This window comes from Mchenga conophoros, linkage group LG23 (assembly GCF_057382185.1).
Source record: "Mchenga conophoros isolate Kocher_MC1m ecotype Shallow Benthic linkage group LG23, M_conophoros_male_GT1.1, whole genome shotgun sequence".
Classification (NCBI taxonomy): domain Eukaryota; kingdom Metazoa; phylum Chordata; class Actinopteri; order Cichliformes; family Cichlidae; genus Mchenga; species Mchenga conophoros.
This window is the reverse complement of record NC_140547.1, coordinates 32,658,516-32,679,923: the sequence shown is the minus strand read 5'-3', so window position 1 is coordinate 32,679,923 and position 21,408 is coordinate 32,658,516. Positions and strand designations below refer to the sequence as shown.

The 21,408-nt window shown below is 41.3% G+C and overlaps 1 protein-coding gene across 1 annotated transcript in view; it reads right to left on the bottom strand.

Annotated features, from left to right (window-relative positions):
- Nucleotides 1-21,408, bottom strand: part of LOC146547653 (ATP-binding cassette sub-family C member 4-like) — a 60,290-nt gene that overhangs the window by 21,810 nt on the left and 17,072 nt on the right. The window contains exons 5-14 of the mRNA XM_085263653.1: nt 21,307-21,396; nt 20,468-20,631; nt 20,031-20,156; nt 18,862-19,111; nt 16,979-17,083; nt 16,730-16,819; nt 16,376-16,567; nt 9,981-10,075; nt 9,472-9,558; nt 8,530-8,626 (exon numbers count right to left, since the gene is read on the bottom strand). Coding sequence (XP_085119779.1) covers nt 8,530-8,626; nt 9,472-9,558; nt 9,981-10,075; nt 16,376-16,567; nt 16,730-16,819; nt 16,979-17,083; nt 18,862-19,111; nt 20,031-20,156; nt 20,468-20,631; nt 21,307-21,396 — 1,296 coding nt within the window. The remainder of the gene's footprint in view (nt 1-8,529; nt 8,627-9,471; nt 9,559-9,980; nt 10,076-16,375; nt 16,568-16,729; nt 16,820-16,978; nt 17,084-18,861; nt 19,112-20,030; nt 20,157-20,467; nt 20,632-21,306; nt 21,397-21,408) is intronic.

Sequence of the window (21,408 nt, the reverse complement as noted above, 5' to 3'; positions counted from 1 at the left end):
GAGCAGCAGGGTGTCATTTCCAAGGTGGAGGAGCCCACTGATTGGCCTGTGGTGGTGGTTCCTAAGCGCACAGGCAAAGTGAGAATATGCAGCGATCTCACTGAACTAAACAAATATGTCATGAGAGAGAAGCATCCACTCCCTTCAGTAGAACACACACTAGGACAGCTTGCAGGAGCAAAAGTGTTTTCAAAGCTGGATGCCAATGCATGATTTTGGCAGATTCCCTTATCCAGGGACTCTTCTTTGCTCACGACCTTTATTACACCTTTTGGTCGGTATTGTTACATTCGTCTGTGCTTTGGAATCTCATCAGCCCCAGAACACTTCCAGAAACGGATGGCACGCATTCTTGAGGGCTTAGAAGGAGTCCTCTGCCAGATGGATGATGTGCTCATCTGGGGGACGTCACAAGGAGAGCATGATGAGAGACTTCGAAAAGCACTGGTTCGACTGCAGGAGGCTGGAGTAACATTGAACGACAAGTGTGAGTTCTACAAGAACAGGATAAAGTTCCTGGGGCAGGTCATTGAGGGATCGGGGGTTAGCGCAGATCCTGACAAGGTGCATGCGGTGAGTTCCATGGATGAGCCCAGCAACATAAGTGAGGTGAGACGCTTCCTGGGCATGGTGAATCACCTAGGAAAGTTTCTTCCTCACCTGGCGGAAAAAACGTGCCCCCTAAGAGATCTGCTGAAGAAGTCCAACCTGTGGTCATGGGGGCCACAGCAGCAGCAGGCTTTCGACGGCATCAAAAAAGAACTGACAACACCCCCAGGGTTTGCTCTGTATGATCCAAATGCTGAAACGTGCGTATCAGCTGATTCATCTTCGTATGGCTTGGGAGCAGTGCTTCTCCAGCGGCACGCCGATCTAGGGTGGAAACCAGTAGCATACGCTTCAAAAGCTCTCAGCGCGACTGAGCAGCGATATGCTCAAATTGAGAAGGAGGCCCTCGCTTCAACATGGGCCTGTGAGAGGTTTGCAGAGTTCCTAATTGGGAAGACATTCCACATTGAAACAGACCAATTCAATTCAATTTTCAATTCAATTTTATTTATATAGCGCCAAATCACAACAAAAGTCGCCTCAAGGCGCTTCATAGATACAGAGAAAAACCCAACAATCATATGACCCCCTATGAGCAAGCACTTTGGCGACAGTGGGAAGGAAAAACTCCCTTTTAACAGGAAGAAACCTCCGGCAGAACCAGGCTCAGGGAGGGGCGGCCATCTGCTGCGACCGGTTGGGGTGAGAGAAGGAAGACAGGATAAAGACATGCTGTGGAAGAGAGACAGAGGTTAATAACAGATATGATTCAATGCAGAGAGGTCTATTAATACATAGTGAGTGAGAAAGGTGACTGGAAAGGAAAAACTCAATGCATCATGGGAATCCCCCGGCAGCCTACATCTATTGCAGCATAACAAAGGGAGGATTCAGGGTCACCTGGTCCAGCCCTAACTATATGCTTTAGAAAAAAGGAAAGTTTTAAGCCTAATCTTAAAAGTAGAGATAGTGTCTGTCTCCCGAATCCAAACTGGAAGCTGGTTCCACAGAAGAGGGGCCTGAAAACTGAAGGCTCTCCCTCCCATTCTACTTTTAAATACTCTAGGAACAACAAGTAGGCCTGCAGAGCGAGAGCGGAGCGCTCTAATAGGGTGATATGGTACTACAAGGTCATTAAGATAAGATGGGGCCTGATTATTTAAGACCTTGTATGTGAGGAGCAGGATTTTGAATTCAATTCTGGATTTAACAGGAAGCCAATGAAGGGAAGCCAAAACAGGAGAAATATGCTCTCTCTTTCTAGTCCCTGTCAGGACTCTTGCTGCAGCATTTTGGATTAGCTGAAGGCTTTTCAGTGAGTTTTTTGGACATCCTGATAATAATGAATTACAGTAGTCCAGCCTGGAAGTAATAAATGCATGAACTAGTTTTTCAGCGTCACTCTGAGACAGGATATTTCTAATTTTAGAGATGTTGCGCAAATGGAAGAAAGCAGTCTTACATATTTGTTTAATATGTGCGTTGAAGGACATGTCCTGGTCAAAAATGACTCCAAGGTTCCTCACCGCGTTACTGGAGGCCAAGGTAATGCCATCCAGAGTAAGAATCTGATTAGATACCATATTTCTAAGATTTTCAGGGCCGAGTACAATAACCTCAGTTTTATCTGAATTAAGAAGCAGAAAGTTAGCGGCCATCCAGGTCTTTATGTCTTTAAGACATTCCTGCAGTTTAACTAATTGGTGTGTGTTATCTGGCTTCATGGACAGATAGAGCTGGGTGTCATCTGCATAGCAGTGAAAATGTATGCTATGTCTTCTAATGATACTGCCTAAGGGAAGCATGTATAATGTAAACAGAATTGGTCCTAGCACTGAACCCTGTGGAACTCCATAATTAACCTCAGTGTGTGAAGAGGACTCTCCATTTACATGCACGAATTGGAGTCTATTAGATAGATATGATACAAACCACTGCAGCGCAGTACTTGTAATACCTACAGCATGTTCTAATCGCTCTAATAGGATATTATGATCAACAGTATCGAACGCTGCACTGAGGTCTAGCAGGACAAGCACAGAGATGAGTCCACTGTCAGAGGCCATAAGAAGATCATTTGTAACCTTCACTAAAGCTGTTTCTGTGCTGTGCTGAGCTCTGAAACCTGACTGAAACTCTTCAAATAAACCATTCCTCTGCAGATGATCTGTTAGCTGTTTGACAACTACTCTTTCAAGGATTTTTGATATGAAAGGAAGGTTGGAGATTGGCCTATAATTAGCTAAGACTGCTGGGTCTAGAGATGGCTTTTTGAGTAAAGGTTTAACTACAGCCAGCTTGAAGGCCTGTGGTACATAGCCGATTATTAGAGATAGGTTGATCATATTTAAGATCGAAGAATTAATTAATGGCAGGACTTCTTTGAGCAGTTTTGTAGGAATGGGGTCTAAAAGACACGTTGATGGTTTGGAGGAAGTAATTATTGAAGTTAACTCAGAAAGATCAATTGGAGAAAAAGAGTCTAACTTAATATCAATGGTACTAAGAGTAGCTGTAGATAATATTACATCTGTGGGATGATTATTGGTAATTTTTTCTCTAATGATAAAAATTTTATTTGTGAAGAAGTTCATGAAGTCATTACTAGTTAACGTTAAAGGGATGGTTGGCTCAAAAGAGCTCTGACTTTTTGTCAGCCTGGCTACAGTGCTGAAGAGAAACCTAGGGTTGTTCTTATTTTCTTCAATCAGTGATGAATAGTAAGATGTTCTGGCTTTGCGGAGGGCTTTCTTATAAAGCAGCAAACTATTTCTCCAGGCTAAATGATGATCCTCTAGATTTGTGACACGCCATTTCCTCTCCAGATTACGAGTCATCTGCTTTAGGGTACGTGTTTCAGAATTATACCACGGAGTCAGGTACTTCTGATTTGAGGCCTTAGTTTTCACAGGAGCTACAGTATCCAGAGTCGTACGTAGTGAGGAGGTGAAATTATTAACAAGATAATCGACCTCTGTTGGGGTAGCGTTCAGATAGCTGCTTTGCTCTGTGTTGGTACAGGGCATTGGAGATGATAACAGTGGGTGGATTATATTCTTAAACTTAGTTACAGTGCTTTCAGAAAGACATCTACTTTGATAAAGTCTACTCTTCACCGCTGTGTAATCAATTATTGTAAAAGTAAATGTTATCAGGAAATGATCAGACAGGAGAGGGTTTTCAGGAAACACTGTTAAATGTTCAGGTTCGATGCCATATGTTAAAACAAGATCTAGAGTGAATCATATTAGCTTAGACTCTATTGACGCCGCCCCTCCCTGAGCCTCCAGGCTCAGGGAGGGGCGGCCATCTGCTGCGACCGGTTGGGGTGAGAGAAGGAAGACAGGATAAAGACATGCTGTGGAAGAGAGACAGAGGTTAATAACAGATATGATTCAATGCAGAGAGGTCTATTAACACATAGTGAGTGAGAAAGGTGACTGGAAAGGAAAAACTCAATGCATCATGGGAATCCCCCGGCAGCCTACATCTATTGCAGCATAACTAAGGGAGGATTCAGGGTCACCTGGTCCAGCCCTAACTATATGCTTTAGCAAAAAGGAAAGTTTTAAGCCTAATCTTAAAAGTAGAGATAGTGTCTGTCTCCCGAATCCAAACTGGAAGCTGGTTCCACAGAAGAGGGGCCTGAAAACTGAAGGCTCTGCCTCCCATTCTACTTTTAAATACTCTAGGAACAACAAGTAGGCCTGCAGAGCGAGAGCGAAGTGCTCTAATAGGGTGATATGGTACTACAAGGTCATTAAGATAAGATGGGGCCTGATTATTTAAGACCTTGTATGTGAGGAGCAGGATTTTGAATTCAATTCTGGATTTAACAGGAAGCCAATGAAGGGAAGCCAAAACAGGAGAAATATGCTCTCTCTTTCTAGTCCCTGTCAGTACTCTTGCTGCAGCATTTTGGATTAGTTGAAGGCTTTTCAGCGAGTTTTTTGGACATCCTGATAATAATGAATTACAGTAGTCCAGCCTGGAAGTAATAAATGCATGAACTAGTTTTTCAGCGTCACTCTGAGACAGGATATTTCTAATTTTAGAGATGTTGCGCAAATGGAAGAAAGCAGTCTTACATGCCACAAACCTCTGGTCTCGTTGCTTGGCTCCAAGGGCCTGGACGAGCTTCCACCTCGTATACAACGTCTACGCATGCGATTGATGAGGTTCTCTTATACCATATCTCATGTTCCTGGTAGAGACATTGCAACAGCAGATGTACTGTCCAAAGCTCCTGTATGTGACACAACTGAGGGTTTGCCGGAGGAAGAAATCAACTTGTATGTGGAGTCCGTCATAGCAAGCCTGCCAGCCACAGAGCCACGACTCAGAGAAATCCAGACACATCAGGACAGCATTCTAAGCCAGCTGAAGAAGTTCTGTGTGGAAGGACGGCCAGATAAGTACTCCATCGAAAGGGTTTTCCAGCCTTATCTGCCGTTTTCAGGTGACCTCACAGTCCACAATGGTTTGCTTCTTTATCAGAGCAGAATAGTGATTCCCACATCACTCAGAGCAGACATTCTGTCTAAACTACATGAGGGACACCTAGGAATAACGAAATGCAGAGAGAGAGCTAAACAATCTGTTTGGTGGCCAGGCCTGAGCAGTGAGCTGATAAAAGTGATTGGGACCTGTGACACTTGCTGCCGTGAGCGGACTAACCACAAAGAAACCATGCTACCTACCGAGTTCCCACAAAGACCGTGGGCCATGGTTGGAACTGATCCGTTCCAGATTGAGAATAAACAGTACCTGGTCATTGTGGATTACTTTTCCAGATTCTTCGAAGTTGCCAAACTGACATCTACAACATCAGAGGCAGTGATCGAGCACTGTAAATCAATCTTTGCACGTCATGGCATACCAGAGCGGGTTCGCTCTGATAATGGACCTCAGTTTTCGCCTGATTCCTTCAAAAGATTTGCACAAGAATGGGGTTTTAGCCATGAGACATCCAGTCCCCACTTCCCTCAGAGCAATGGGGAGGCCGAGAGGGCAGTCAGGACCATCAAAAGTCTTCTTAAAAAGTCTGGCGATCCCTATCTCGCCCTTATGGCATACTGGGCCACTCCATTGGCAAATGGCTACAGCCCAACGAAGCTTCTCATGGGTAGAAGGATAAGGACAACTATTCCTGTCATCCCATCACAGCTAAATCCAAGAGGTACGGACACAGACAAGCTCAAAGCTATAGAACAATCGTACAGACAAAAACAAAGACAAAACTACAACCGCAGACACAGAGCACATGATATGCTACAGCTCAATCCTGGAGACAAAGTGTGGTTCTCAGACATGGATACTAGAGGGACAGTCGTGTCCATGGCAGGCTCACCGAGGTCCTACATCATCGAGACAGCAAAGGGCACGCTGAGAAGAAACCGTTATCATCTTACATGGACACCTGGGGCACCGGAGATTTCTGGCGATCCACCAGAGGCTTCACCTGAGAACTCTGTTCCAGCTGCACAGATAGTGTCTGGAACCGACACAATCTCACAGGAGGCCAGCCAGCAGACTCCTGAAGCTGGGAGCCAAATCCAACCCAGGTCTAGGAGGCCTCCAGCATACCTAAAAGACTATGTTTGCTCATAGGGCTTGGAACTGAGTGAGCAATGGGGCAGAATAATCCCCACACTCAGGCTGAGGGCTGGGTAGTCTACCCCATCCCTCATAGAGACAATGAGAAATAAAGCAAATGGTTGCACTGTTTAAACATGTTGTTTGTAGCTGCACCGAATAGTTCAGAAATGTGCACTTATGCTTAGTGTTCAGAGTTGTATACTTTGAGAGTTTATTTTTGGACATTCTGAGTAGTCTGGTTTGAAACCAAGCGAGTTCAGTAAACAAGCTGTTACCAGATAAAGCACAAGGACATAGTAATAGTATACTTTAAAGCGTGCGGGTCTAATCTGTTTTCTTGGTTATATTCCAGCATCACATCCTATTTAGTAGGGGGGGATGTAGTATCAGGTAAATGTTAAGTGGTAGGAACGTTTCTGCTGGGTTGTTGTTGTGGGGGGGGGGATGAAAAATAATAAAGGACACTCATTGGAGTAATGGCGCGTCTCGTGTGTCTGTGAGTTATGCCTCCAGTCAAATAACATCCTTAACCTCAAATAACGGAACAGATGTGGCAGATATGAAGCGGTTTAAAGATAAAATAACGGGACTGTTACTAGAGTTTGAGCAACGATTTCAGATTTTTGGTGAACTGGAGAACGACTTCAAAGTTTTTTGCTCGCCGTTCACCGTGAATCCCTTTGATCTGCCCGTCAGGATCCAACTTGAAATAATAGACTTGCAGTGTGACTCGGATTTGAAGGGCAAATTTGCCGCAGTTGGCTTGAACACATTCTATCAGAATCTCTTGCCAGGTTACCCCAACTTGACAGCCCTCGCTGCAAAACTGTTGTGCATGTTCGGAACCACGTATCTTTGTGAGCAAGTTTTCTCTGTAATGAGCGTAAATAAAACAAAACTGCGCTCAAGGCTCACGCACAGGCACTTGAATCACATCCTAAAGTTAGCTGCCACTCAGGATGTGAAGCCTGATATTGATGAGTTGGTGAAAGCAAAAAGATGCCAGGTATCAGAAGTCAAATAAACTATGTAACCCCACTGAAAGTGCTGCATGAGACACCCTGATGTATTTCTGTGATCTGTGATTTACTTCTGTGAATCACTGTGTTCTTTGTCCTCAGAATTTTCAAATAACTTGAGGTGTTTTGTAATTAATAGCTATATTGTGCTTTTGGACACACTGTCCTCAGGCTCCAGCTTTATGTTTATATATTTTTATGTTGATGTGAGACTGTTTCTAATTGATTATATTTGATTTATATATTTAACCTATTCTGTGGTTCTTGTACTTGTTTGGGGAACAGGATTTCATTATTTTTATCTACGTTGCTGCCTGCGAAGTGACACCCTGATATAGTTCTGTGATCTGTGAATCAGTTCTGTGAATCACTGAGGCACTGTGTGTTTGTGTGTTCTTTGTCCTCAGAATTTTCAAATAACTTGAGATGTTTTATGATTAATAGCTATGTTGTGCCTGTACTATTTTGAACATACGGTCCACAGGCTCTAGCTTTATTTTTATGTTGATCGTATTAAAACAAAGAAAACAATCTGAAGTTGTTGTTTTTAAGTTATATATACACACAATGATTTTACCAGTACGGCCCACTTGAGAATAGACTTTTCTCCATGTGGCCCCTGAACTAAAATGAGTTTGACACCCCTGATCTAATATCTTGTGTGCAAAGCTGATAACTGACCTGAAGGTGGTACCAGAGAACACTCAGAAACAAAAGTTCAGAGCAATCTTCTATAAGACTATTCAAGGCTGATCCACAGTGTTTGCAGTATAGTGATTATTTCAGATGAATCCTTTTATTAATCTGAAATAATCTTTTATCCAGAATTGAATTCAAAATACTGCTCCTCACATAAAAGGCCCCATCTTATCTTAATGACCTTGTAGTATCACCCCATTAGAGCACTTCACTGTCACACTGCAGGCCTACTTGTTGTTCCTAGAGTATTTAAAAGTAGAATGGGAGGCAGAGCCTTCAGTTTTCAGGCCCCTCTTCTGTGGAACCAGCTTCCAGTTTGGATTCGGGAGACAGACACTATCTCTACTTTTAAGATTAGGCTTAAAACTTTCCTTTTTGCTAAAGCATATAGTTAGGGCTGGACCAGGTGACGCTGAATCCTCCCTTAGTTATGCTGCAATAGACATAGGTTGCTTAAGGATTCCCATGATGCATTAAGTATTTCTCTTTAGTCACCTTTCTCACTCACTATGTGTTAATAGACCTGTTTGCACCGAATCACACTTGTTACTAATCTCTGGCTCTATTCCACAGCATGTCTTTTGCGCTGAAATGTAATAGCTGAAGGTAAACACAGTGCTCAGATACAAGTTTGGTACACAGGGATGATTTCATCTGCACTAACCTCTTTCAGGACAACAATCTGGTTAGCTGCCTTCAGGTACTGAAGCTGATGGGTGACCAGGATGCGAAGCTTGTTCTTCAGCAAGCCACAGATGCATCTGATACAAGAAAAACATTTCCTCTCATTCCAGTTTGTTTCAGTTTCACATAAAAACGTCAAACACTGTCAAAGGATTTTCTCCTTCCTTAGTACAGTTAAAAAGTTTGTATGTTATCTAAGAGGAAGAGTGTAACAGGAAGTTTGGGGTCAAGTTCAATTGTCTGCCTGACACTGGTAGTCCCGCACCCCTTCCTGGCTTAGCCCAACACATGCAAAGCTTTTGTCAGTTTTCACTTCTGATGTATTTTTGTTTCAAAGCACTGTGTCCAGTGCTAAAGCTATAAAAACAACATTAAACAATGGTGCACTGCTAAACATCCATCGCTCAGGTTAAAACTTCTGCCAAAAGCCAAAAACACAAGTGCATGTGTTACATCATGCACAAGAATAGAAACTTTCTCCTGCTGGGGAGGAGACACTGAACGATTTCCAGCTTTGATGTATTCTTCCAGTAAGGGGCTTAACCCCACCCCTGACCTGTGATGTGACTGCTAACAGAAGGATGAATAGCAAGGACAGAAACCTGTTTTGCAGAATTTTGATTAAACAATATAGCCATTCCAAGCCACTTCTTAAAGCAAGGGTTGCCTGAAGTTTTTTTGTTCTTTGCCAAATAATCATCTGTAGACACAAAAGAACACTCAAAGAAAACTTAGAAAACGTCCAGAAAGCCTGCAGAACTACTCTTTAGTCTGGCTCCATGGAAGCTAAATATCCAGTCTTGTCCAGTCTTGTGCAAGACTTTTGCACATTATTGTAAATGTGTGCATCAAAAACAACCACACATTCTTTGCAGACAGATTGAGTCATAAATGCTGAAATGATTTTAACTGAGTCACTCACTGTTCAAAGAGGTGCCGCCCCACCTCTGCATCCACAGCACTGAGTGGGTCATCCAGAATATAGATGTCTGCATCCTGATACACAGCCCTGAAATCAAAAGCATGAATCCCTTTTTTACAGTAGCTGCAGCATCAGGCTTCATAGCAACAATGAGATGTCTTTTTACCATCATCTAAAAGTGAGAAGGTCTGTTGTTTTTTGATTATCATTACTTTTGGCTCACGGAGTGCTTTAATTCAAGACGACTAAAAGAACGCGATCCATTCGTGCATGCATTTACTGTGTCAATACCATCTTAGGTGTTGCCAGGAAACAGTCTGCTGCACCTTCCTTTAAAACCTGTCCATTCCTGTTCCTTTAAAGTTTTTCTGCCTAAAGGGAAATCTATGCTGACATTTCATGTGTATCATTTACTGCTACTAGCAAAACAAAAACTAATGTGCAACCTAACAGCAGTCATGAATATCTGGGTGAACACAATAAAGCAGTCTGGTTCTCTGTCAAACTACCTGGCCAGGTTGACACGCGCTTTCTGTCCTCCGCTGAGTGTAGCTCCTCTGTCCCCAATCAGTGTCTGGTCTCCATCTGGGAGTAGCTCCAGATCCTGGATGTATGGGCAGCAGAGTTTTATTACTGCACTATACAGTACCATGGGAAGAAGAGCATGTATTATTGCAGGGGTGTCCAACTCCAGGCCTCGAGGGCCGGTGTCCTGCAGGTTTTAGATGTTTACTTGATCCAACACAGCTAATTTCAATGACTAAATTACCTCCTCAACATGTCTTGAAGTTATCCAGAGGCCTGGTAATGAACTAGTTGTTCGATTCAGGTGTGTAGACCCAGGGTGATATCTAAAACCTGCAGGACACCGGCCCTTGAGGCCTGGAGTTTCATAATAAGACAGCCCTGTCTTATTATGGCTTTGTTGTTGCTGCAGAGTACAACAATTACCAGCACAAAGGCACAACTGCAATTTGAAAAACAAAAAAACCCTTAATATTATTATTAATATTCCTTTTGATATTCAATAATATGCTGACTCCATGATAAAAATGCCACCCAACCTTTGTGCAAAGATGAATGACACAGCGACACTAGCCCCGTTTGTTTTATACAAATGTACAAGTGTGTGTATAAATGAGAAGAAAACAAAGCAAACAGTTTAAACAGTAACCCCGCTAATGTAAAATACCTAACCTTTCACAATGACTAAGTCAGAACATTGAGTGACTGAGCATCTTGATGACAAAGCTATTCATGAGACTATCAAATCATTTCTAGCCCTTTACAAGTCACAGATTAGATAAGATGCTCTTGTCAGAGCAGAATTTGTTTTTGTTTTACTTTGTTTATTGCGCACAGTACCATGACTCACAAGTAACTCATCTACTGAGCACAGCATGTGAAACCTCTGCTGCAGGCAGATTAACAAGGGCTCACTGCAGTGCAGCCGTTATATCAATCATTTGCAAAAGTGCAGACATGCAAATCTTGTTGTAAAACTACATAAAAGTAAGCAATAAGTGATCATAAAAACAAAGATGAGAAATGCTGAGACGAATACAACAGGACGAAAGTTGGACTCTCAATCCTCTCTGCACTCAGACCTCTGCAGTCGAGTCACTCGGTACCATTCACTTACAATTAGCATATAGTAAGAAAAAGTAGTGCTGCCATCTATGACTCATTATTTTCAGTAGCTTTATGAACAGAACCAAGTCAGCTTGTTTCTAGACTGTCTACAGTCTACACACTCACTCATCCAAAAATCTATGTTGCCATCTTTCTCAGCAGATTGGTGACCTTGGGTTTGGTGATACACTGACACCATATTTTATCTGGATAATGAGAAGATCCTGGATGGAAGGAAAATACTCTAGGATTACTAGGAACAAGAAGTCCCAGCTCACTTAACAGTAGGCAAATTTTCTGACTGACTGCAGAGAGACGACAACATTCTGCCATCAGAGTGCTATTGCCAAACTGACTCCAATCAAGCCCAGTTTAACTGTGAGGATATAGCCTGCACATGAAAAAGATGACCCCACTCAGTATTCACTCAAAACTTTGAACTATGTGTTAGCATGTGCGTCACTCTGTCCGTAAACACTACCAAAAATATTACCTCTGCCAAGGAAGTTGTTATAACACAGCAGATCGAGTGAATTTATGTGATCAACCTGCAGCTAAATCTTGCTTTTCAACCCCAGTAAACCCTGAAACCATATTGTTATACAGCCAAAAGCAGCCTGTTAAGACTCACATAAAGGTGACAGCAGCTGGTTTCTTTTAAGGAACATTAAGAAAAACGCTGCTGCTGACACAGGAAGTCATCTGTCTAATAAAGCTTAGAAAACTTTTCCTGTCTCATTATTCTGCAGTATCACAGAGTCAAACAAACACAGGTCCCATCTAGAAATATGGACAAATTTATTAAACCCCCCAAAATATGACTATCCAGAGTTGGGACCAGGAAGCAGAGTTGCAGTCTTACACGCTTCTCTGCAGCTTCTCTCCTCCTGCTACCCCCCCAAAAACCCATCTCCATAGAGACTGTGTCAGCTTCCAAAAAGACAAAAAACAAACTAAAAACCAGCAACAAACAACTTAAACATAAACAATCACAAAGAAAGAACAATACAGTATCCACATCTGAACCAAAGAGTAAAACAGTGAAATGTGGATTATTAAATATTAGGTCTCTCTCCTCCAAGTCTCTGTTAGTACATGACTTAATAATTGATCAACAAATTGATTTACTCTGCCTTACAGAAACCTGGTTGCAGCAGGATGATTATGTTAGTTTAAATGAATCAACACCCCCGAGCCATTCTAACTACCAGAAATCTCGAAGCACAGGCCGAGGGGGCGGTGTGGCAGCAATTTTTCACACCAGCCTATTAATTAATGAAAGACCAAGACAGACTTTTAATTCATTTGAAAGCCTGATGCTTAACATTGTCCACCCCAGCTGTGAAACTCAGAAACCAGTCTTACTTGTTATCATCTATCGTCCACCTGGGCCTTACACAGAGTTTCTGTCTGATTTCTCAGACTTTATATCTAATTTAGTTCTGAGCTCAGATAAAATAATTATTGTGGGTGATTTTAACATCCATGTAGATGCTAAAAATGACAGCCTCAACATGGCATTTAATCTGTTATTAGACTCAATTGGTTTCTCTCAAAATGTAAAAGAACCCACCCACCACTTTAATCACACTCTAGATCTTGTTTTAACATATGGCATAGAAACTGAACATTTAACAGTGTTTCCTGAAAACCCTCTGCTGTCTGATCATTTCCTGATAACATTTACTTTTACAATAATTGATTACACAGCGGTGAAGAGTAGACTTTATCAAAGTAGATGTCTTTCTGAAAGCACTGTAACTAAGTTTAAGAATATAATCCACCCACTGTTATCATCTTCAATGCCCTGTACCAACACAGAGCAGAGTAGCTATCTGAACGCTACACCAACAGAGGTCGATTATCTTGTTAATAATTTCACCTCCTCACTACGTACGACTCTGGATACTGTAGCTCCTGTGAAAACTAAGGCCTCAAATCAGAAGTACCTGACTCCGTGGTATAATTCTGAAACACGTACCCTAAAGCAGATGACTCGTAATCTGGAGAGGAAATGGCGTGTCACAAATCTAGAGGATCATCATTTAGCCTGGAGAAATAGTTTGCTGCTTTATAAGAAAGCCCTCCGCAAAGCCAGAACATCTTACTATTCATCACTGATTGAAGAAAATAAGAACAACCCTAGGTTTCTCTTCAGCACTGTAGCCAGGCTGACAAAAAGTCAGAGCTCTTTTGAGCCAACCATCCCTTTAACGTTAACTAGTAATGACTTCATGAACTTCTTCACAAATAAAATTTTTATCATTAGAGAAAAAATTACCAATAATCATCCCACAGATGTAATATTATCTACAGCTACTCTTAGTACCATTGATATTAAGTTAGACTCTTTTTCTCCAATTGATCTTTCTGAGTTAACTTCAATAATTACTTCCTCCAAACCATCAACGTGTCTTTTAGACCCCATTCCTACAAAACTGCTCAAAGAAGTCCTGCCATTAATTAATTCTTCGATCTTAAATATGATCAACCTATCTCTAATAATCGGCTATGTACCACAGGCCTTCAAGCTGGCTGTAGTTAAACCTTTACTCAAAAAGCCATCTCTAGACCCAGCAGTCTTAGCTAATTATAGGCCAATCTCCAACCTTCCTTTCATATCAAAAATCCTTGAAAGAGTAGTTGTCAAACAGCTAACAGATCATCTGCAGAGGAATGGTTTATTTGAAGAGTTTCAGTCAGGTTTCAGAGCTCAGCACAGCACAGAAACAGCTTTAGTGAAGGTTACAAATGATCTTCTTATGGCCTCTGACAGTGGACTCATCTCTGTGCTTGTCCTGCTAGACCTCAGTGCAGCGTTCGATACTGTTGATCATAATATCCTATTAGAGCGATTAGAACATGCTGTAGGTATTACAAGTACTGCGCTGCAGTGGTTTGTATCATATCTATCTAATAGACTCCAATTCGTGCATGTAAATGGAGAGTCCTCTTCACACACTGAGGTTAATTATGGAGTTCCACAGGGTTCAGTGCTAGGACCAATTCTGTTTACATTATACATGCTTCCCTTAGGCAGTATCATTAGAAGACATAGCATACATTTTCACTGCTATGCAGATGACACCCAGCTCTATCTGTCCATGAAGCCAGATAACACACACCAATTAGTTAAACTGCAGGAATGTCTTAAAGACATAAAGACCTGGATGGCCGCTAACTTTCTGCTTCTTAATTCAGATAAAACTGAGGTTATTGTACTCGACCCTGAAAAACTTAGAAATATGGTATCTAATCAGATTCTTACTCTGGATGGCATTACCTTGGCCTCCAGTAACGCTGTGAGGAACCTTGGAGTCATTTTTGACCAGGACATGTCCTTCAACGCACATATTAAACAAATATGTAAGACTGCTTTCTTCCATTTGCGCAACATCTCTAAAATTAGAAATATCCTGTCTCAGAGTGACGCTGAAAAACTAGTTCATGCATTTATTACTTCCAGGCTGGACTACTGTAATTCATTATTATCAGGATGTCCAAAAAACTCACTGAAAAGCCTTCAGCTAATCCAAAATGCTGCAGCAAGAGTCCTGACAGGGACTAGAAAGAGAGAGCATATTTCTCCTGTTTTGGCTTCCCTTCATTGGCTTCCTGTTAAATCCAGAATTGAATTCAAAATCCTGCTCCTCACATACAAGGTCTTAAATAATCAGGCCCCATCTTATCTTAATGACCTTGTAGTACCATATCACCCTATTAGAGCGCTCCGCTCTCGCTCTGCAGGCCTACTTGTTGTTCCTAGAGTATTTAAAAGTAGAATGGGAGGGAGAGCCTTCAGTTTTCAGGCCCCTCTTCTGTGGAACCAGCTTCCAGTTTGGATTCGGGAGACAGACACTATCTCTACTTTCAAGATTAGGCTTAAAACTTTCCTTTTTTCTAAAGCATATAGTTAGGGCTGGACCAGGTGACCCTGAATCCTCCCTTTGTTATGCTGCAATAGATGTAGGCTGCCGGGGGATTCCCATGATGCATTGAGTTTTTCCTTTCCAGTCACCTTTCTCACTCACTATGTATTAATAGACCTCTCTGCATTGAATCATATCTGTTATTAACCTCTGTCTCTCTTCCACAGCATGTCTTTATCCTGTCTTCCTTCTCTCACCCCAACCGGTCGCAGCAGATGGCCGCCCCTCCCTGAGCCTGGTTCTGCCGGAGGTTTCTTCCTGTTAAAAGGGAGTTTTTCCTTCCCACTGTCGCCAAAGTGCTTGCTCATAGGGGGTCATATGATTGTTGGGTTTTTCTCTGTATCTATGAAGCGCCTTGAGGCGACTTTTGTTGTGATTTGGCGCTATATAAATAAAATTGAATTGAATTGAATTGAATCTCATTTATTGAGACCTTCGTGATCAACAGACTGGGTGAAGTTTCACTAATCCTGAAACACAAATCCTCCCTTTCCAACAAACATGACACCAAAGTATTTTCATACCCCTGACCAGTGTTGGTCAAGTTACTTGAAAAAAGTAATCAGTAACTAATTACTGATTACTTCCCCAAAAAGGTAATCCCATTACTTTACCGATTACTTATTTTCAAAAGTAATTAATTACTTAGGTACTTAGTTAATTTTTAAAAACACGATTTTCAACCTGAAAAAAACCTGAAAAAACCTGATAAAGCGATAGATCTTTCAGCCCAATTCTACTTTTTCTGCATAATCCATCATACAAAATGTAATCAAATGGAAAAGTATCTTTTTTAAACTTGTTTTATTAGTTTTAATCTTTTAACTTTATGCATCAAGCAAAAATTTAATTATATTCAACATTCTCTGACTGGAAGAAATTTGTTTAATATTTAAACAACGGTAATCTAATTACCGGTTTTGCAATAGTAATCCGTTACATTACTCGTTACTTGAAAAAGGTAATCTGATTACAGTAACATGTTACTGCCCATCTCTGCTCCTGACAATGAAGAGGGAACGTACTAGCAGCACCACACAGGAACAGAGTCGGTGCAAGAGAAAGGGCGTGACACACGCTGGCACAGGTGATGCATACCAACGCTGCTTTTGACAAAGTAAAGTCATCAAATGTGTTTTCACATTGAATTAGTATTAGACTCCTCAAACAGAGGAAAGTGTAGTTGCTTCGGGACCTGATTTCACTGAAAAAAAACAAAACAACAAAACAAGATCTAGTGCAACTTTGGAGTTATTCATCACCCTTTTCTCTGTTTCTAAAGGCTCAATCATGCACATAACAATGATTGAGTACTTTGTGAACTGCAAATGCAAATCTCTCACCCTCTTTAGAGCACAGGCTCTGATGACTCTCTCGTACTTCTGGGGGTTCAGCTCTTTTCCAAAAAGGATGTTGCTGCGAATTGTTCCAGGGAAGACCCATGGCTGCTGGGCTGCGTAGGTCAACTGTCCTTTGACTCTCAGCACCCCTTTTTCAGCTGGAAGTTCGCCCAGGATGGAGCTCAGCAGGGATGACTGATAGTGATGGTAGAAGGTAAAGCACAGATGCGGTAAATGGACTGGTTTTTATATAGCGTTTTTCTACTTTGAGTACTCAAAGTGCTTTATATAACAGCACGTATGGCATGAGTAAGACAAAGAAAATAGATTACACAGCAACACGAGTAGATGTCTTACCTTTCCAGCTCCCACCGGTCCAATTACAGCCAACAGCTGATTCGAGCTGAGTGTGAGTGAGATGCTCTGGAGAGATACAGCATCCAAACTCTGCAAAGAGAATAAAAATCTTACATCAGAAAAAACATTTTAAAAGTCTGCTGTTTAGAGTTACTATGAACAAAACAAAGTGTAGCCAAAGGGCAAGTGTGCACTCAGTTAAATTGAGGTCTTCTGATTGGTTAGAGCAGCAAGTGACATGTATCCAACCTTGTCCCAGTAGCAAGTCAGATCCTGAATCTCCACAGCAGCATCCTTCTCATCCTGCGGCAGAGCAACTGTGTTTTTCCTGATCTCATCCAGTGTCAAGAACTCCTTTACCACAGAAAGAGAGAAGTGCAATAGTGATGAGATCTAACACAGCCATGACAGTCAAATCGCTCCCATGATCATTTCCCAATGCAGTGTTACACAACAGCACCAAGGTGCCACATGTTTAAAGAGTAGCCTTTTACTACAGTGATCTGGTAAATTATTTGTAATATTATACAACTGACAGTGATGCCAATGAAAATTCCATTTAAATCTGAACTCGAGTTTAGGGGCAGAAAATTTAAAATGAGGAAGAACTTTGTTTTACACAGATGAACCATTGAGATGATGCTGTGTGAGAACAGCAGTCCCGGACTGAACATTAAAGGAGTAATGTAATGAGCAAATACTAAAGCCTTTATCTGCTTTTATGAGTCTGTTCATTGAAAGCAGAACCAGACTTTCAGAAGCACTGCTACATTCTGCTGGCTTTAACTGTTCAAAAGCTGCATGGCGAGAGACAATGACTTTAAACACACGAGCACGTTCAGTGAGAGACTGAGATTACCGAAAAGCACCACTGAATGACACAGGAAATCATTCCTGCCTGTGGCCATCTCCCTGTACACCTCATCCACTTAACACACTGTTTACTGCAACAGCTACACCCTTCTTGCACATGCTCTTTTTCAGCTATTTATTAATAAGTGACTTTTATGTATATATATGCCTGTATATATTGTGCTATTCTTAGTTAGTGTATTGTCTGTCTTTGTTAATGTTTGTTTATAATGGAGCACTGTAACAAAAAATAATTTCCCCTAGGGATCAATAAAGTATTCTGATTCTAAACCTGCACTGAAACTGTACTGGGCACGTCTCCAACAAGTCAACAGACCTTACTGTTACAAGTAGGGCTGGGCGATATGACCCAAAATTCATATCTCGATATTTTTTAGCTGGATGGCGATATAAGATATATATCTCGATATTTTTTTTAAAGTTTTAAGTTTTAAGTTAAGAACAAAAAGAGAGTTCTAGTCACACTGTGTCCCAGATGTCACACAGGCACTTTTATTTACATACAGCGTAGATGTACATGAAGAAATTACTCAAAAATAAATTATCAGCATTTATTAAATAATCATGGTCCATAAATAAAAGAAAATGTTGTTTTTGTGCATAACAAAAAGCTCACAATTGTGCAGTCAAAATGTAAATTAATAGACGCTGAGCATAATAACAAAGACAGATTTCACAGCTGCACCACGTCTCTGAACAGGTGCCATTTGTGGTCCTTATACACACACGGTACGTATCACTCCGCGAGGCTCCTCCTCGGTAGCCGTAATCCTCCGACAATCCATCAAGCGGTGCAGCTCCGTAGCTTAGCAAAGTCATATGAAAACATTTGACAGATTAGCTCGTTAGCGCGGTTAGCTCGCTAACACGTTGACACCGTCCAGCCCCACACACGGGGCGATCCGCGGTAACTCGCTAACGGAGATTTTCCGCTTTCATCTTGTCATTGCCTGCAGGTGAAGCTATGGGGGAGGGGGAGTTGTGTTCAGTGAAGGAGAGGCGAGGCCGAGTAACGTTGCGTAGAGACAAAAGTGGACGAAAGAGAGGCAAACCTGCGGCTCCACAAGTATAATTATAACATAACATAGACTATATCGATATAAACGATATTGTCACATCGTATATCTCGTATGAAAATATATCGATATTTTTTTAAAAACTCGATATATCGCCCAGCCCTAGTTACAAGGTCTGCTGACTCGACTGATTTTTAGTGAAGTCTTTCAGTGAAGTCGGAAAATAGCACCAATGCAGTGTACCTGAATCCTGCGGACGCTGACACGGCTCTCAAACAGCTTTTCAATAGCACTAGGGAAGAAGAGCGTCACCGTAAGTCGCACCGCACTGTAGAGAGACACCGTCACGAATACACGGCTGGCTGAGATGGTATTTCCCAGGAGGACATAGATGGCGAATGTGACAAAGAGAATGAGCTTGCTGGCGCAGAAAAATGAAGCCATGTTGAGACCTCGCAGGTAGGAGCTCTTCATGATCTTGGAGATCTCCTTTCTAGACACAGAACACCAACAATGAAATGTGACCAATGTTACTTATTCCTTAGCCCTTCACAAAAAAAAAAAACATACATTACTTTCTAACATTCAAATGTTAGCGATAAAACAGAAAAATGCATCTATATGCAGTGTTGTCATAGATAATAAACACCCAGACTCCAAACTGTTGTCCAGCCTAGAAGTAATGAACTAGTTTTTCAGCGTCACTCTAAGACAGGATGCGTCTAATTTTAGAGATGTTTGATTGATTGATTGATAATTTGTTTCAACATGTGAACAATATACAGGTACATTTAGAAAAGAAAATAAGAGATTTGTGCAACATTTTTTAAATGTTGCACAAATGAAAGAAAGTAGTCCTACATATTTGTTTAATATGCGAGTTGAAGGACATATCCTGGTCAAAAGTGACTCCAAGGTTCCTCACAGTGTTACTGGAGGCCAAGGTAATGCCATCCAGAGTAAAAGAATGATGTTCACGCTCCTTCTCTTACTGAGGAATGCAGATTAGCAATAAAGCAGCAATAATCAGCACCAGTACCAGCTATCAGTATTGTATCCAAACTGGAAAAAGCTGGACTGGTTTCTCCCCTGTTACCGTACACTACAACATTCTCTCAGAAAACTGCCTCTTTTTCCTTTATTTACATTCTTACTCCCGCCCCAGACACATGTGTCTAATTAAGCCAGTGGTTTGGTAAGATAAGCATTTTCTTCTTGGTTCATTTTCAAAGTCAGAGCTTTGAGTAACACCCTTCATCAACTATCACAGTTGATGAAGGTCAGGATGTGCTCCAAAACCAGATCTGCACATTTTAAAATTAATTGCATAATGTTCTGGAAAAAAGAGCAAAGTTAAGTTTGCATTTCTTGAGACTCAGAATTAATAATAATAATCATCATCATCTTTTTACCTTCTGACCTCAGAGACCAGAGCAGCGAAGGGCTTCTCCCAAGCGTACATCTTAATGATCCTCATTCCAGACACCACTTCATTCATTGTGCGGATTCTGCTGTCCGTCAGAGTAGCAGTCTTACTTCTGTAAACAAAATAGAAAACTCACGATTGAACAAACCTATCCAAACATCTAACATGCAACATCAATGTTCATCAGTTCCATCAGAATTATTCCTTAAAATGTTTTTCGTCACCAAGTCTGTAAAAGACCTTTTTCTTTTGGGGGGAATTTAGCCAAAAATACTGAAATAAAATCAGACCAATCATAGGAGTTTTAGACTAAAACAATAGTTCCTTGCTACAGTTCCACAAAGATACACATTTCTGTTATGCTAAATCAGAGTTCAGCTCAGTTTCAGGGATCTAAGACTGAATGAGCATTTGTGGGTTTACCTGAATTTGGAGAAAAGTCTTCCGAACATGCTTTGGACAGGCATCAGAATCAAGAGGACCCCTATGCCTCCCAAGCATGAAGGACCGATCTCGTTCCACAGCAGCCCAACGACTGCAGCTGCCTGGAGCGGTCCCACCCACAGGAAGTGCAGAAAGATCGTCACCTATTCAGAGCAAAATATCTGGAATAAGTTGCAATATTACTTTAACAGCAATACATCTTTTAAGGAAGCATGGGAATTCCGCCATTTAGGAATGGCTACTTTCAAAAGACTTTATGAAGATCAGTGAAAGCATGACATGGTGTAATTAACATCCAGCTGCCAAGGAACAAAATACCCCCAAGAAGCTGGCATTTTCACAGCAGTCTCTGCCCACACTGATTAAAAGGAAACTCAACATTCCAATGAGGGAAACTGGATTTGGTACCAAGAGTGTAATTAAGCCTGAACCTCACGCTAGGAGAGATTTGCCAGAGTTTGTCTGAGTGAGTAGAATCAGAACAGTCTGATGTGACACACATAAAAAAAGATGAATTAGTGGGTGTGTATGTTTGAGTCTTTATGCATGCATTTAACCCTGAGTGGATTAAAGAAAATCCAAAATAAATTCAATACAACTGCATCTTTAAAATTAGTAGTTGCATAGCAGTAAAGTTGCATTCTGCTTACATGTCTCTGTAGTTAAATGAAGCTTAAGTGCTAGAAGGTGCCACTGGAAATGAGGTTTAGCTATAGTTAAAATATTGTTGCATCCAAGGGTTAAAGCAAATATTATTACTTAGCAACTAGTCTCAAGTCTTTGCTTTTTATTTGCTAAAAAATGTAAATTTCACATACTTCATCAAACTTGTTGACATCATTGGAGAGCAGGTTGACGATCTGGCCTGTGGTGGTCTTCCCCATGGCTGAACTGCTCAGATGCAGAGCCTTAAACAAAGA